Source organism: Ascaphus truei, chromosome 1, assembly GCF_040206685.1.
Source record: "Ascaphus truei isolate aAscTru1 chromosome 1, aAscTru1.hap1, whole genome shotgun sequence".
Classification (NCBI taxonomy): Eukaryota; Metazoa; Chordata; class Amphibia; order Anura; family Ascaphidae; genus Ascaphus; species Ascaphus truei.
Genome location: NC_134483.1, coordinates 308,080,668 through 308,096,044, shown reverse-complemented (window position 1 = coordinate 308,096,044; position 15,377 = coordinate 308,080,668). Strand labels below are relative to the sequence as shown.

General features: G+C 37.7%; 1 protein-coding gene across 4 annotated transcripts in view; it reads right to left on the bottom strand.

Annotated features, from left to right (window-relative positions):
• The window catches only part of NRG1 (neuregulin 1), a 1,149,853-nt gene extending 1,134,818 nt beyond the window's left edge, over positions 1-15,035 (bottom strand). For all 4 annotated transcript variants that reach the window (XM_075604844.1, XM_075604862.1, XM_075604853.1 and 1 more), the window contains exon 1: positions 13,428-15,035. In XM_075604844.1, coding sequence (XP_075460959.1) covers positions 13,428-14,511 — 1,084 coding nt within the window. In that variant the 5' untranslated portion in view covers positions 14,512-15,035. The remainder of the gene's footprint in view (positions 1-13,427) is intronic.
• Between the last annotated feature and the right edge of the window lie 342 nt (positions 15,036-15,377).

Here is a 15,377-nt window from a genome sequence, read left to right as displayed (position 1 = left end):
TAAAGCATGGTAGCAGTTTAACTGTAGTAATACTATGGAAAAAGGTAACACTGTATACTGTATATATTTACATTTACAGGTGGCCTACAAATTGTGTGCTGATATCCACAACAGAGGAGACAGGGGGACATTCGGTGTGTCCTTACACTTCAAGGTATACTGTAGCATGGGAAACTAAAACGCAAGATCATTCTAGCATTCAGCCATCTGGAAATACAGTAGACCCGTGGCCAAACTTGGTAGACATGGAAGAGTAGGGAAGAGAGACTAATAAAAGGTAAGTAGTAAAGAAAAGTGTGTAGAGATAATAGGAAGGAGACAAATCAGAGCAATGTAATTGATTAAAGTGAGAAAAATAAATAAAGAGGTAAGAAAGAGAGAGGGAGGAAGAAACAAAAAGAGAGAGCGCAAAACACGACGTCAAAGTTGGGGACGATCAATGAGGTTCGTCAGGGAAAAACAGAAACAAAAACAGTGAGAATGTGAAAGCATAGGCAGAAGAGGAAAAAAAGAATACAATGACAACAAAGAACTAAAATTGAGATTAATAATGGTATAGAAAGTTAGAACGTTATGAATCAATGCTTTGAAGGACAATCTTAGTTCATATGACTGGGAGCGGGTCTCAACAATAACACAATTGGATACAAACTCAAATTTTTTGTAACTTACTTTTACAATTACCATTTAGTAATAATTTTTTAGCCAAAGTCCAAAAAACTGCGTAGCTAGCAAAACTGTAACAAGTTAGAAAAATGCACGCATAGTACTAAAACCTTTAAAAAAAAACGCAAAATAAATATTTTAATTCATTATATTTTAAAGTGAATCTCTTCCTTATGTTAGCAGGATGATACAAATCAAACCTTGTAAACAGAACAGAGTTTGGCGTGCTAAACATGTGGTTTTTTATAGTAAGTCTTTATATGTTTTAGTTATGTTAAATATTGAGTTTACTCTGTACGATATCGTACACCTGTAGTATAACTTTCAAGACTTCTTATACATATATTTCAGAAGCATTTGAGCCTCATACCCTGTAGATAAATCTTGACATTAATGTGAATGTTTTCAATGCTCATCTTTATGTATACTTTATTGGATGAGCTTGGTTAAATGCTATGTTCAGTTAGCAAAGTGTTTTCGAATAGCCTAGGAATTAGTGCTGCAAATCTAAGAAAGGATTTTATAGAGTGCTTGTCACAATAAGACAGACATTGAATGGCTTACTGGTGTGTTACCAAAAGGAAGGCTACAATTACCTTAATTAATCATCGCTGATTATTGAATTTATTATTTTCTTTAGAAAGGTATCGTAAGAACAATGCAGTATATTCGCTTTGATTATAAAAAGCATGACAGAAATATATGTAGTTCAAATATATAATTGCTTGCACTTTTTATCTACATTTTCACCTGTATTTGAGCATGATAACGCAGACATTTGTCGGTGTGCCTCACAATCACACAGGAGATAGCCGCATTTATTTGTGAACAAGGGCACACAGACAGAGCACAAGCTATTTAACACAATACTGCCTACTGTAGATGGTAATTCTGGCAGGCAACACTCATTACCTACAGGCTAAAACTTAGCGCTAGATCTACAAAGCACTGTAAAATCAGGGCTCATAAAATGACGTTACCTAAAAAAATGGACGTTATTTTCCCTGAGGTTAATGCTATAGATCGGCGAATTATTGGGAGCCAGAGTTAGAGGAAGAAAGAGAGAGAGAGAGAGAGAGAGAGAGAGAGAGAGAGAGAGAGAGAGAGAGAGAGAGAGAGAGAGAGAGAGAATGCCAACTTTAAATCATGAGAACACAAAACACTTCCCTAATCACTAAAGTGTTTAGAGACAATTTTGTTTATCAACCTACTCACTAAAGACAGGCTGCCAATATAAAGCCGTGATTAAGGACATTTTACCATGGCTATATATGTCAGTAATATTTTTAATGTGACATACAATATGAAAATGAACATGCAAATGAGTAATTATCACACAGGCCTATGTTCCCTATGTATATAGTGGCCACTATATACTGATCATGTGCAAGATAAGACTAGCCACCCTAGAAAAGATGATAAAATACATAAAATGAATATTAAATATTACACACACATATACTGATATAATATATAGCGAAAGTGGTCAGCAAGTGATAGTAAACCCATGACTAACTTGCCAATTGGGCTAATAAGTGGTTAATATTTGCACAAATAGATGTTTTTTGTTGTTTTTTTGTAGGGTGTTTATGATGTACTTTATGTTAACTCCTTTTGTACCTGAAGGTATCAATTGATTTTAAACATTTTCTGCCATAGGGCTTTGTAATAAGTCTTAATATGTAATCTTATGGTAGAAATGTGTGTTATTTCCTACAGCTCCACAATTGCGTCACTAGCACTGTTAACAGTGATCTCTATGCATGTGTGAGTTTTTATATCACTAGCACTGTCAATGCAATTTTTGTGTATGTAACTAAGCTGAATATTGCTACCCCTTTATGAATGAATAATTCTTAGTAAATACGGTGGCAATTCTAAAAAATATTGTAACAATCCAATTTCCTAAAAAATGCCCCATTTAAATACAGCTACAATGACCTTTAGTTGATCAAGCCCTTTAGTTCAATTGGACTCTGCTTTTGTCGGTTAGTGATTCAAGCAAGTGGAGATGTGCAACCCAATATCATAATATTATTATCTGATGTATCATATACTTTCTTGCATCTACTGATTTTGGCAAGTCTGAGATACTATTAATCTCTTGTCTAAAAAAGATCAGTGTTATATTTAATGTAATATAATCTCTCCTCTATGCTGATGACACACAAATGTACTTTTGAACCCCTGACCTTACACCTGCTGTACAGACTAAAGTCTCTGAATGTCTCTCTGCAATATCATCCTGGTTGAAATGTTAAGTTTGAGTTGGCAGAGGGTCAAAGACGGAGGTCTTCGTACTTCCTCCAAGCCTGACCCTACTGCACTCTTCTACATTACTGTTGGCAGTACTATCATTCACACAGTATCACAAGTGCGCTGCCAAGGGGTAAAATTTGACTCCTCCCTCATATTCTCCTCTCACGTTCACAATGTAGCCACAACCTGTATTTCTTTCCAGCATAAATGAAAGAATGACACAAGGCACTGCGGGTTTTTTGAATGAGCCAAAAACGTACCGACGTTTCAACCAAAGCCGTTTTTTTCAAGTGGTGAGTGGCTCACACCTTACCACTAACCACTTGAAAAAGACCGCTTTGTTCGAAACGTCGCTAAGTTTTTGGCTAATTAAAAAGCATTCAAAAAACCTGCAGTGCCTTGTGTCAGTCTTTCATTTCTACATTACTTGGATTTCCAGCAGGACTTATTGCAAGGCACAAGTGCACCGGTAAATATGTATCATTCTTTATTATTTGGTGTGAAGCAGTAATTCTACTCCTTAGAATAGTTCTTTCCAGCATAACATTGCAGATATACGACCTTTCCTCGGTTGCTTTACTGGTAAAACTCTAACGCAATCCCTCATTCTCTCCCATCTCGATTATTTTAACCTTTTACTATCGGACCTTCTGTCTCTCACCTGTCCTACCTTGAGCCTATCCAAAACGCTACTGCTAGGATTACTTTACTCTATCCTAAATTTATCTCAGCCTCTCTCCTGCTGAAATCCTTCTCCTGGTTACCTATCAAATCCTATGTTACGCACAAAATTCTCCTCTTACATGTCAGCCTTAATTCCTGGCTATAGACTCTTACGTTCTGCTTAAGGATGTCTTCTGTGTACCATCAACATTAGGGCCTTTCTTAAAATACATCTCTTTAACAACGCATACAGGTGAAGTCTCCGGTTCCGACAGCTCTCCAGGGGTGCTTCATGGGCAGACCACCGGCTTCCAGTGAGGGAATGTGTGCCTCCCCGCAGCGCGCGTACACCTGGTACTGCTTGTAATAAGCCAGGTGAAGCACGCACATGCTTTTCGTGCGCATGGCGCAGGGAGGGGTTCTTGCGGGGGAGCCGCGAGGAGAACAAGACAGAATCTGTATAGGTAGCTCCGGGGCTGATACTATACACCACATACATCGACCATGACCCCTTACAGGCGCCCTTACCAGAACATTCACCTACTGTCTCTGTATATTCTGCTTACATACCACTTAGTTTGTAAGCTCTTCGGGACAGGGACTCCTTTTTCCTAATGTTACTTTGTGTCTCAAGCACTTTTCCCCTTATATGTTATATTATTATGTGTTATATTATTTTGTCACATGCATTACTGCTGTGAAGCGCTATGTACGTTGATGGTGCTATATAAATAAAGATATACATTGATACATGTAACCAATTCAAATAATATATTATATATGATAAAAATGTAGGCTAGTACAATCTCTTGCACCACATCAAGAATACATGTCATTAGGATATACTGCACATTCAGCTTTCTCATTTTTGTTTTCTTCTGTAATGGTTTACTCATTTTAGGCTATGGTATTTCTATTATATACTTTTATACTTGATGTTCCTTGTGAAGGTGTTAGCCGACTGGTTTTTGCCTGTCTCTTGAATAATTGCTTTAAATTTCTGCGTTTTTCCCCAAAAACTTTATTTTGCAGGGATTGCACATTTGAAAAGGTGGACAGGTTATGTAAAGTTAATTAGCTGTTAGAAAGTGCTGCAATATATTAATATACATAAATCATCCCATATGTAATTTGGTTATTTAAAAAAAAAAAAACCCCAATGCCCATTTGTGCACTGGAACTTCCTTCATTTATTAGATAAGGAAAAACTCTACGATTAATAAATACAAACAAATGAGAAGTACATGGGTGAATACAAAAACAAATTTTCCCATAAATTAAATATAATCTTCTACATACATGTTTTAATATTGTTCACATCTATAGTAAGGGATGTTGCCTTTTACAGTAAATATTTGTTTATGGAACTCAAGTACCTTACGAGCACAGCAAGAAGTGACATTAGTATCACTATTCAGGTGGATTATGTCTGCATAATAGGGAAGAAAGCAGCCTAGTTCAGCAGTTTTCAGGTCCAAAGCAGCACTGACTCTTTTTGTCTACAAACAGAGATCGATTAGCACCACCTCTCATAACTAACCAAACTGAGTTCTTTCCAATCCAATGCACAGAGTGAAACAGGCAGCCAGCTTCATTGATTACATAGCCTACTACAGTATGCATGCTCTGGAATTATTCAAAATTGCACTAACATTCAAAGTTAAAGAGCAGTTGGACTTAATTCATGATTTAAATACAATGTAATAGAGTGATTAGATAATCTTTGAAAATAATGGAAGTTACTGGAAGGTATAGAATGGAATGATATTTCAATCGATTTGTGGATTTTTCCCCCCAAATGTCACTAAAGTATTACAAATGTTAAAGTCTTCTATGTTATACATTTCCCTCTTTCCTTAAGAGGTTCTGGAGAATATTGTGATGCTATCTTCACCTTGCATAGGAAAATGTCGACTCCATTCAAATAATGGCTGCACAGCATATTTAAAACTGCCCTAGCCCCAAAGCTGTATTTTAATATTAATGGACAACTTAACCATGTTGCTTACTGAGATTTCTTATATCACAAACGTTGTGAAAATCTAACAGATATGTCATATTCCAACAGGATTATTGCACAAATATAAAGAAGATGGTTTACCCTATTGAGTTTTAGTTGACACGTTTTCATTAGAATATATGAATCAGTAAAAAAAGAAATACATATTCACAAACGAAATCGTTTTTTTCAGGCCTGTAACAAAATAGAATCTTCTCTAATTTCGATGACTTTGAGAGACAATCTCTTGACCTCTTTGACAGATTTATCAAAAGAGGTTACAATAGGTTGGATATCAATAGGGCCTATGAGGAAGGCATTTTGATGGACAGATCAACATTGCTTAAAAATCAAATAAAGGATAAGAAAAAGGAAGACAATGTCGTTTCAAACTCCAAAATTCATAGCCCAATATAGTGTTCAATCAGAACAGATAAAAAATATCATAAAAGTCATTGGACTGTCTTATCAGTTGATCCAGCCACTCAAACACATTTTTCAAGAGGGACCCAAGTTTGTCTTTAGGCGAGCAAGAACCACTTCAAATTTTGTGTCCCCCAGTTTATTTCAATCAGACAATAGTGTGAGTGTTTCTTTACCCATGGGAACTTATAAATGCTCAAACTGCAAAATTTGCAAATACATGAATATGGGGCCGAATTTCTCATCAGCAGCGACAGGTCGGCAGTTTAGAGCCAGAACGTTTATCAATTGCAATACAGATTTTGTTGTCTATTTGCTGACCTGTCGCTGTGGAAAACAATATGTGGGTCGCACTGTTCGAGCTCTGAAAGTGAGAATAATGGAGCATGTGCGACTCATTGAGAAGGGGGATCTAACACCCCCAGTGTCCAATCACTTTTCTTGTTGTAATCAAGGGGGCATAGGAGCATTTTAATTTTCAGTAGTTTAACAAGTACCGTCATCTGTTAGAGGTGGTGATAAAGGAAATGTCTTAGATCGTCGTGAATTGGTTTGGATATTCACTATGAAGACAAGGGTTCCATTTGGTTTAAATTCAGATTGGGACCTACAATAGGGCCCTTTAATAAATAGTTAATTATGGCCCCTTGTCTTCTGTTCTATATCCATCGCATTCCTTTCCCCTCTTCCTTTGTCTCCCCCACCCCGTTTCTCTTTTTGCTAATATAATATTATTTGTTGACACTGATGGTTTCTTTTAATATATGTTTTTCCATTTTGTATTTTCTTAATAAAATGTTATTATTTTTGTGTAGGGGACACCATGTCTGCGCGTCCATGGCAGATGTCCCCCTGCTGTGCATGCACCTCTGTCTGTCACTCTGCTCCTCTGTTCCTCAGTCACGCTGTAATGTGCATTACGGTAAGCATGCCTGGTGTAGTTATTGCGCGAGTGCATACCCCCTGGCTTGATGCTCACCATTGCACGATTGCGCGTGAATAGGGTGGAGCTGGCTGGAGTGATGCGGGGGCACATGCGCATCATGGAGACATCCTATTGGCTGGGTTTATGCTCATGCGCTCGTGTGCCTTAGCCGCCTCCCTGCCTCATGAGCATCTTTTCCTTGCTCAGTGGTGAGCATGCCAGGGGTTGGGCTGTCGCGTAAGCGCAGACCGCATATGTTTTTGCTCACGATTGGATGCCCTCATCGTGGCTGGTGTGCATGACGCGGGGGCGCGGGCGTGCCATTAAGAGATGCCGGAAGTTGACGGACGTGACGTGGGGTGGATCCCGGTTACATTTTTATGATTGGTGAGTTATTTCACTATGTACCTACAAATACAATATGTTAGCATGATATATATACCTTGAGAAAGTGCTTCTTTTAGCGTGAAACGCGTTGGTGGGACAACACCCTTGCTATTTTTTGTCCTATGACATTAAATAATTTTTATGGAAACCGCACTTTCCTTTTCATGATTATTTTTTCATATTCTGGATGCTATCAGTAGTGCTCTGTTGCTCTTTGATTATCCTTGTATCCTGTATCTTCCTTATGGAGGCACACTAAAGAACACCTGGATTTTGGAAATACGTGGTTGTTGCAGCACAACAGTGAGTTCATGCTTGCTACATGTTTTCCTGCTTTATCTAAAGGACATTAGGTACTTTTATGGTACTTTTATGGGGCGATTTGTTTGCCATGGTTTCTGGATAGATTGTATACCATACCTTAAAATGTTTCCTATTTGTTAGTTAACCAACCAGGATGCCACACCCAGTACCTGTCCTCAGATTATGATATAATATCCAGGGTTCGTCCCAAGAGTATCCTATCGTACTGTACATATTATCCTGTATTGTTCTGTATATGGTCCTTAGCACTACGCACTTTTTTCATCTATAACAAAATACCAACTTTTGTCTGAAAGAGCCATAACAAGAAAATGGCACTATTCATTTCCAGATGTTGTACTGTAGTTTGTCTTGAAATAATTGGCTTTTGCAGGGTTTGAAACACAATTATAGACTAAATTCTACATTGCATTCTACAACAACTCTAGGCTGAAATCTTTGGCAAATGTCAGCAACACATATTTTGTATTCCTGCTCATTTTAGTTAATATATACAAAGTAAGAAACATAGACGCAAATTCACTAAGGTGTACTGAATTTAAGCACACCTTAACTCCCATTTACAGTAAATAAAACTTAGCACCCTTCAGTGAAACTGGCCTTTATGGTGAAGTCTACAAGCTGCAACTCTGTGAAAGAACACTTGCACATAACAAGATTTCTAGTAACATCTTACATAAAGCTATATTCTTAAAAAGAATCTGGTGCTGTTTTTGTTGCCCCATTTTTCTAAAACCTAGAAACTGTTGTAAATAACCAATTAGCTTATATTGCAAAATTGACAATGCATGGTACCATTCCTAAAGCTATGCTATATACTTTAATCAGACGTGAAGATTTTTTTACCGTCTGCAATGTTTGCCCTAGCTGCTCATTTTAGTATGGACAGCTATAATAAGCTGAATATATAGTTATTTGAAAGTCTTGCGTACAATAGTATTTGTATTTTCCAGCACAGATGTATGTTTCATCTGCAAAACTAATAGTCATAGGATACTGTAGGTCCATCATCATAACTCCCATTTTTCATTTTGTTTTTTTCAAACCACAACATTTTATTATGGGACCAAAATAATGAGAAATAATGTGAAAGCAATTAGTCAGAAAATGATGTCTTAGTAAAATGTCACCATTTCAAACTAGAAACAGAAAATGTGCAATAATCACACTGCAGACAACTGTAGAATTAAAGTCCAGAGAGCACCACTATAGGGAACAGCAGAACTTAATTATTTATTGTATAAATCACTTAGAGACTACCATATGCCTTATACTACAGACATCTCCCAATGCTCAAATAATAAGTTTTTTTGTAAACATTACTGACCAAATATTTTTGTATGTTAAAGCTAAGTTGAAGAAAACACGTGTATTTCTTTGAACATATTACTGTAAAGATTTATCAATCTCTAATACATTGTTATTGATTAAAATAATTGTTAAAGATGCAGCTCCACTTACTCAATTTAAAATCATATTATTTTATCATTTACATATATCTTGGGAAAAGTGTTCCTTCCCTTCATTATAGCTAGTAGATCTGCTGCCGTAGCTGAATGTAAACAAAAATAATCAACATGAAAAATATAGCATGTTAAGTTGTCTTGGAGTTTTCTTTCAATTGGTTCTAATCTCAATGTTGACCACTATTTATGTTATTTTATTTAATAGGCAAACATGTAAGAGTTACCAAATGACCCCTTTGTGTAATAAAAAATAACCAGTTCACTAATTATCCTGTTTGTTTGTAACATTAATTAGAAAAAATGTACCTTTAATGCAATTCAGCCTAAGTAAGTTGTATGCGTCTCTGTCTTTACTTTACAAAAATTGGTTGCTGCTTGAAACATATTGTGCTAAAGCAAAATACATCTCATTAATAAAATATTGAGTAATATTGAATTTGTTACTGCATTTTTCACATGCTTACACTTTTGGAAATTAAATATTGTAGCAGGTGGTATTTTTGCATTCAATACATTAAGGATATATGTTTCATGAATTGGTTAGCAAAGTAAAACTTTAATTTACACACTCTCAGTAAAGACGCTAAATTGATAGATGATATTTTACTAATAGATTGTTAATAAAATAGCTTTGGATGATGAGTTTTCAGACTTTAAAATAATTAATGGGTCTATACAGTTTTATTGCAGAAATCACAGTATTTCCAAAGCATGTTTAAAAACTGAAACATAAAGCTGTAAATGGAGTTGGCCTTCATTCTGTGTTTTAAAGATATTCTGAAGTATATTATAGGCAATTTCAAGTCCATTTATTCTGAATCTTTGACCCTGCTATTTATACCTTTAGTCTTTATGTCATCCACTGTTGATTGTGAGATGACTTAGACTCATGTCCAGTGGGTGTTTCAGTACTGCATGGTAAAATAAAAAATGGACCAAGGTCCTGGGGGTGGCTGTGATTACAATGGTATTCTAACACTATTTACTATTCTTTGTTAATTAAAAAAGTACAGTAATGTAATGACCTCCAAATAATCCCTTATTCCTCTTTGCATAATATTATAAAGTTGCCATATGCTGCTGTATGTGTGAGTTTTTTTTTATTATTATCATCACGGCCCTTGCAATTCTCATAACTCACATATACTATGAACATTACTGTGTGACATTTTTTGTTTCTTGACTGCAAAAATGCAACAATATTGTATGTGATAATGCTATGAAAGGTGTATCAAAACTTATAAGCAATTTTATTTTAAATTTCCTTTAAATACTTTTTTAAATTCCCCTTCTTTAAAGTACTAAATTAATTTACATGTTTTAGTGTGTAGAGAGGCTTCAAAATCTCAGGTCTCTTCTTCATATCATTTAAATACACTTGCTACTCTGGCCGAGGAGGCTTTAAGGTTGGTTGCTGAAGTTAAATGTTTTTAAATATGAAATAGATATTAAATATAAAGTTATTTGAAAGTCTTGAACACATTTTATTTCTCTTGTATATAAAAAGTAAAGTACATAAAAAAAGATGTCTGTGAAGCTTCAAGAGTTGAGTCACTACTACATACTGTATATGAAGAACCCTCATGATGGTCCATCAGCGGTACCAGGACTAATAAAGCTTGTAGAATTTTGCTCTATAATAAAATCTTTAATATTTAACATGATATGAAGGAGAAAACTAAACCTACCTTAAGGTGTCATCTAAAAATCCATTTACTTTCTCGGATTTTTTATGTTTTATTTACACAAGCATGCATCAATCTGAATGTTCAGATATGACACACAATACTATTTGTACTTTTCACCATATAACTGCCGCCAAAAACTATTGTGACCATTTGGACAATTGATGATTGAAACACATTGTATACCTGATGAATATTTTGCAGTCAATGTTGTTAAATAAAATTTGCATTTTTAATTGGAGCAGCACAGACATTGCCCAGTTCTTGCTTCTTTTGATTCTACCACAAATCAACAATGTAGTTACATTTAAAAGCCACATATACATAGGACACACTTTAGTCCATGTGTTAATAAGAAAAACAAATATGCTTTGTTTATATTACTGATGCTTTATGATATATGCTTCCATTAATATTTGCATATCTGCATAATAAATGAGTATCAGTAGTCTATAGGAAGTGTCAAATGATATTAATGATGCTGATTTACTGTATGCTTAAAAGTATGTCTACCCTGAATATTTTGTATTAGTAAGATATGCCATGCCCTCAATATTCACAAGTACAATAGTGTTCAGTACTCTATTCAGCTTTCATATTGTACATTCTACATGCATTGATATACTGTATACCATTTAGAATATGTTAAGACAACCCTATGTTTTGTCATCTCTAAAATGCACATCTTTTAAAAAACAAAATAACGAATACTAAAATTGTATTTTGGTGTTCTGGAGCTCCTAATACAGTATATAACATAAAATATAGATGAAAAGTGTATATTATATTTCTATTAATGAAGAACCAAATATGATATTGTAGAATTCCAATGTAAGAATACTTATAGTCACTCAACAATGCTACTTGAACAGTAGTGCTGTATCATAAACATACAGTATTCATATCCCTGCAGGAATGCATTCACTGTTAGAAGGCAGAGATATGTAGACAGTATAAAAACGAACATTAGTGCAATAGAAAATGTAATATTCAATATGGAAATGTATTTTTACAATATCTTTATATTGTATTATTGTATTATGCATGTAGCCAACATAATCCTATTTCAGACATTAGATACATGCATGCACCAATTGCTGGAGCACTGAATACACATTAAGCTATTATCAACAGTCAATACACATGGCCTAGTATATGTACAAGGGAAAGCTTTTCCTTTTCTTCGTTAACACACCAAAACACAGAGCAAATAAAGGAAACGTATTGTCTATTCTTCAAACGGGAAACAAAATCTAGGTGCTCTATAGCAATGTTCAGCTTTTATGTTAGCTACTGTACTAAGTCAGGTCCCAGTAGGCTATTTTCCGTGTTTTACAATGACATCTATCAGCCAGAGCGGGGGAATCCCAACTCACTCAGACACTATTCAGCACCTCAATAGCTGAACAGCTCCCGTCAGCCTATTGGACAATCTTGTATCTGGTGCAAAGAAGCAGAAATTGACATTTGGTGCAAACAGAAAGCTATTGGATTCCGTTCAGTAAATGTACATATAAAAGCAATGTTGTTGAATAAAAATGGTTTACATTCACTTGTCACTGCTTATCATCCATCTCAGGAAGATAACTGATAAATTGGACTCCCTCACATATCAATAAAATTAACATTCCTTGCATTATATGACAATGATTATCATGTGTTTAAAAAAAACCTCTAGGTTGTAGAATTGTAAAAGGGTCACTGAAAAGCAAGACATGTTTTAGATAGGTTGTTCTGATTAATTTATAGGTTCAAACAAACTACGACCATGTACAGTATTTACTTATAATGCAGCATTTTACATGTTAGTAAATACATATATTACTTCAAATATAAATAGATAATAATAACTAAAACCACAAATGGCAAGAAAATGTTTAGCAAACCATCTTCAGACACAATGATTTCTACCCTTAAAACCAGACATCTCTGGACATTGATTTGTAATGATGCCAATTTTTTACTCTTTGGCTTGTCATAAAAAAAAATGAAATAAAATACAAACAAGACTATGAAGAGTACAATATTTCAATTGATAATGTTACAATTAGGAAAATAGATTTAGTCATGTAACCACAACCAAGGCCCTCCTTATGAAATACTGACTGTAATGTACAACATTGATTGGGGAATCTAATGCACAATATCTTAGTTCCCCTACTCCTTGCAACATGTTCTAAAGCTTCCTGATATATGTAAGCAACATGAAAAGCAATAGAGAGCACTTTGCTCCCTCCAATACTAGCAACAATACAGTATGTATCCAAAGAAAACACTAATGTGTCTGAGAAAAGCACAGCAAACAAGTGCAAGATACTGTAGTATAAGTACAACTGAACTTCCAAACGTGTGTGTACTGCAAAGTTATCATCACTGCCCGCACAATAAAAATGCAGGATGAAATGCTTCTACGAGTCAGCAGGTTTGTATATACTTTAGACAACACCTATAAATGTAACACTTCAATCTACCCAATTTATCAAGCAATTGGAAGTATTCAATAAATACTTATTGGCTGTTGTGTTTTCATTTTCTTGTTATTATTCAACAAGCCAGTCCCCGGCCAGACTGCTCTAAATCACATTAACTCTATGCACAGATACTGTAATAAACCAAACAGGGTGACTTACCACATCCCCTGCAAAGTACCCTGCCGACATCCTTCTTCAGGTTCCTGCCGGTCTCCAGGGGTGGGAAGGAAGCTCTGAAGACAGAGCTGCTGTTGGTGGGATCCATGAAGAAGATGTACCTGCTGTCTTCCTTCAGCTTCACACAGCTTAACCCGAGATCCCCCAGCACGGTGATGAGCGAGTCCTTCTCCAAGCCTCCAGCTTTCACCGCCCACACCTGGTGCACCTTCACCTTCACCAGGTAAGTGTCAGGGGCGCGGGGAGCGTCGGGGACAGATGTGTTGGCTACAGTGGCAGAGTCCGCGGTGCCCCCAGCAGTGAGTGTAGCAGCGGTGGTGACAGTGGCTGCAGAGGGAATAATTACCCAGTTGGTGGTAGCATTGGCTTGTTCCTCTGGGGATGCCGGGCTTGTCACAGCCAGCGTCTCCTCCTTGTCTATCTCTCCCTCCACCTGCTCTTGGACCACCTGCCCTTTTCTCCTCCCAGAGGTAACCGAGTCCCCCCTCTCGCCCTCCTCTACCACTTTCCTCCTGCGCCCTTCTGCCCCTTGCTGCTGCTGCTGCACTTTCCCCTCGATCACCACCCGGGAGCGCTGAGCCAGCTCCTGCACCGACCCTACACTGGGGGAGGAATAGCACACAGCTCCCCCTGCACCGGAGGGGACCACCCCGCCACCACCACCACCGACACCTGCTGCCAAAGCAGCCAGGAGCGCCCCGCCAGCCACCACTGCAGCAGCAGGGAGAGGAGGAGCCGGGGGGTGGGAAGCTGCTGCCGCACCAGAGGCACCTGCACCTCCGCCGCCAGGAGCCCCGGTCACTGCAGCAGCAGCAGCAGCAGCAGCAGCAGCAGCACTTGCCCCAGCAGCAGCAGCACCTCCAGCAGAAGAAGACGAGGAGGAAGAGGAGGCGGTCACCGCAGCCGAAGTCCAGAGGAAAAACAAGAGGGCTCCGTAACAACAGCCCCAGCAGCAGGAGCAGCCACCACCTGCAAGACCAGAGCCGGGCCCGGGCAGCAAGCAAGGGGCAAGACCAGCAGCCAGAGACGTGGAGGAGGAAGAGGAAGACGTGTATTGCAATCTCATGGTAAGCTGGCTCACTGGCTGTCTTCCTTTTGCTATTCAGTTTGTTTCCCCCCTTTTTTTTCTGCCCCTTTCTCCCTCCCCCTTGTTGGGATTCCTGGTAAGGTTGCAATAGGTATGCCTGAATGACGGGTTGGTTTTTTGGGAGGGGGTAGTGGAGGTTATTTCTTGGCGCAGCAACAAGAGGTTGACGGGGCGGAGGTTTTTGCTGGACCCAGTAGACTTGAGGTGGTGTTGATGAGAAAGAGAAGAGCAGAGTGTGGTTGGGGGAGGGAGGCTGGAGGGGTGGGGGGGAAATTAGGCTAGCAAATTTCCAACAAGCATAAGAAATTATATTTAAAAAAAACAGGTGTATAAAAAAATAATAATGATCAGATGGTGGTTTTCAAGGGAGATGGTGTTGAAGCCAAGTACTGGCGCTTCTGCATGGAGGAGGAGAGGATGATCCTATTGCTGAATGGTTTAAGAAGACCAAGCCTCCTGTGTGTGTGAAGTGAAGGGATGCTGCGGCTGAGGCTGCTGCTGCTGCTACAGACTGAGAGGCAGGGACACGCACACACATACACACACACAGAGAGAGAGACAAGCAAGGAGGAGGAGTTGCAACCCTGAATATTGCTTCCTAAAGCCATGTGTACTTGCAATTCTGTTTACATTGAGGGTTTCACTTTCCATTCTGCCATCATTTGTGATCTTTTCTCTCCCCCCCTTCTTTACTGCCGTGTCTCTTTTGTTTGCATATAACATCATGTGAGTTTGTTTATCTTTTCCTACATTACAGAATGTATGAGTTGGGTTTTTTCCCTGTCTATTAAATTGCGCACAGCTGCCCTGAAAGACCATATGTTTAAGCTGGCAGTCTTTACACA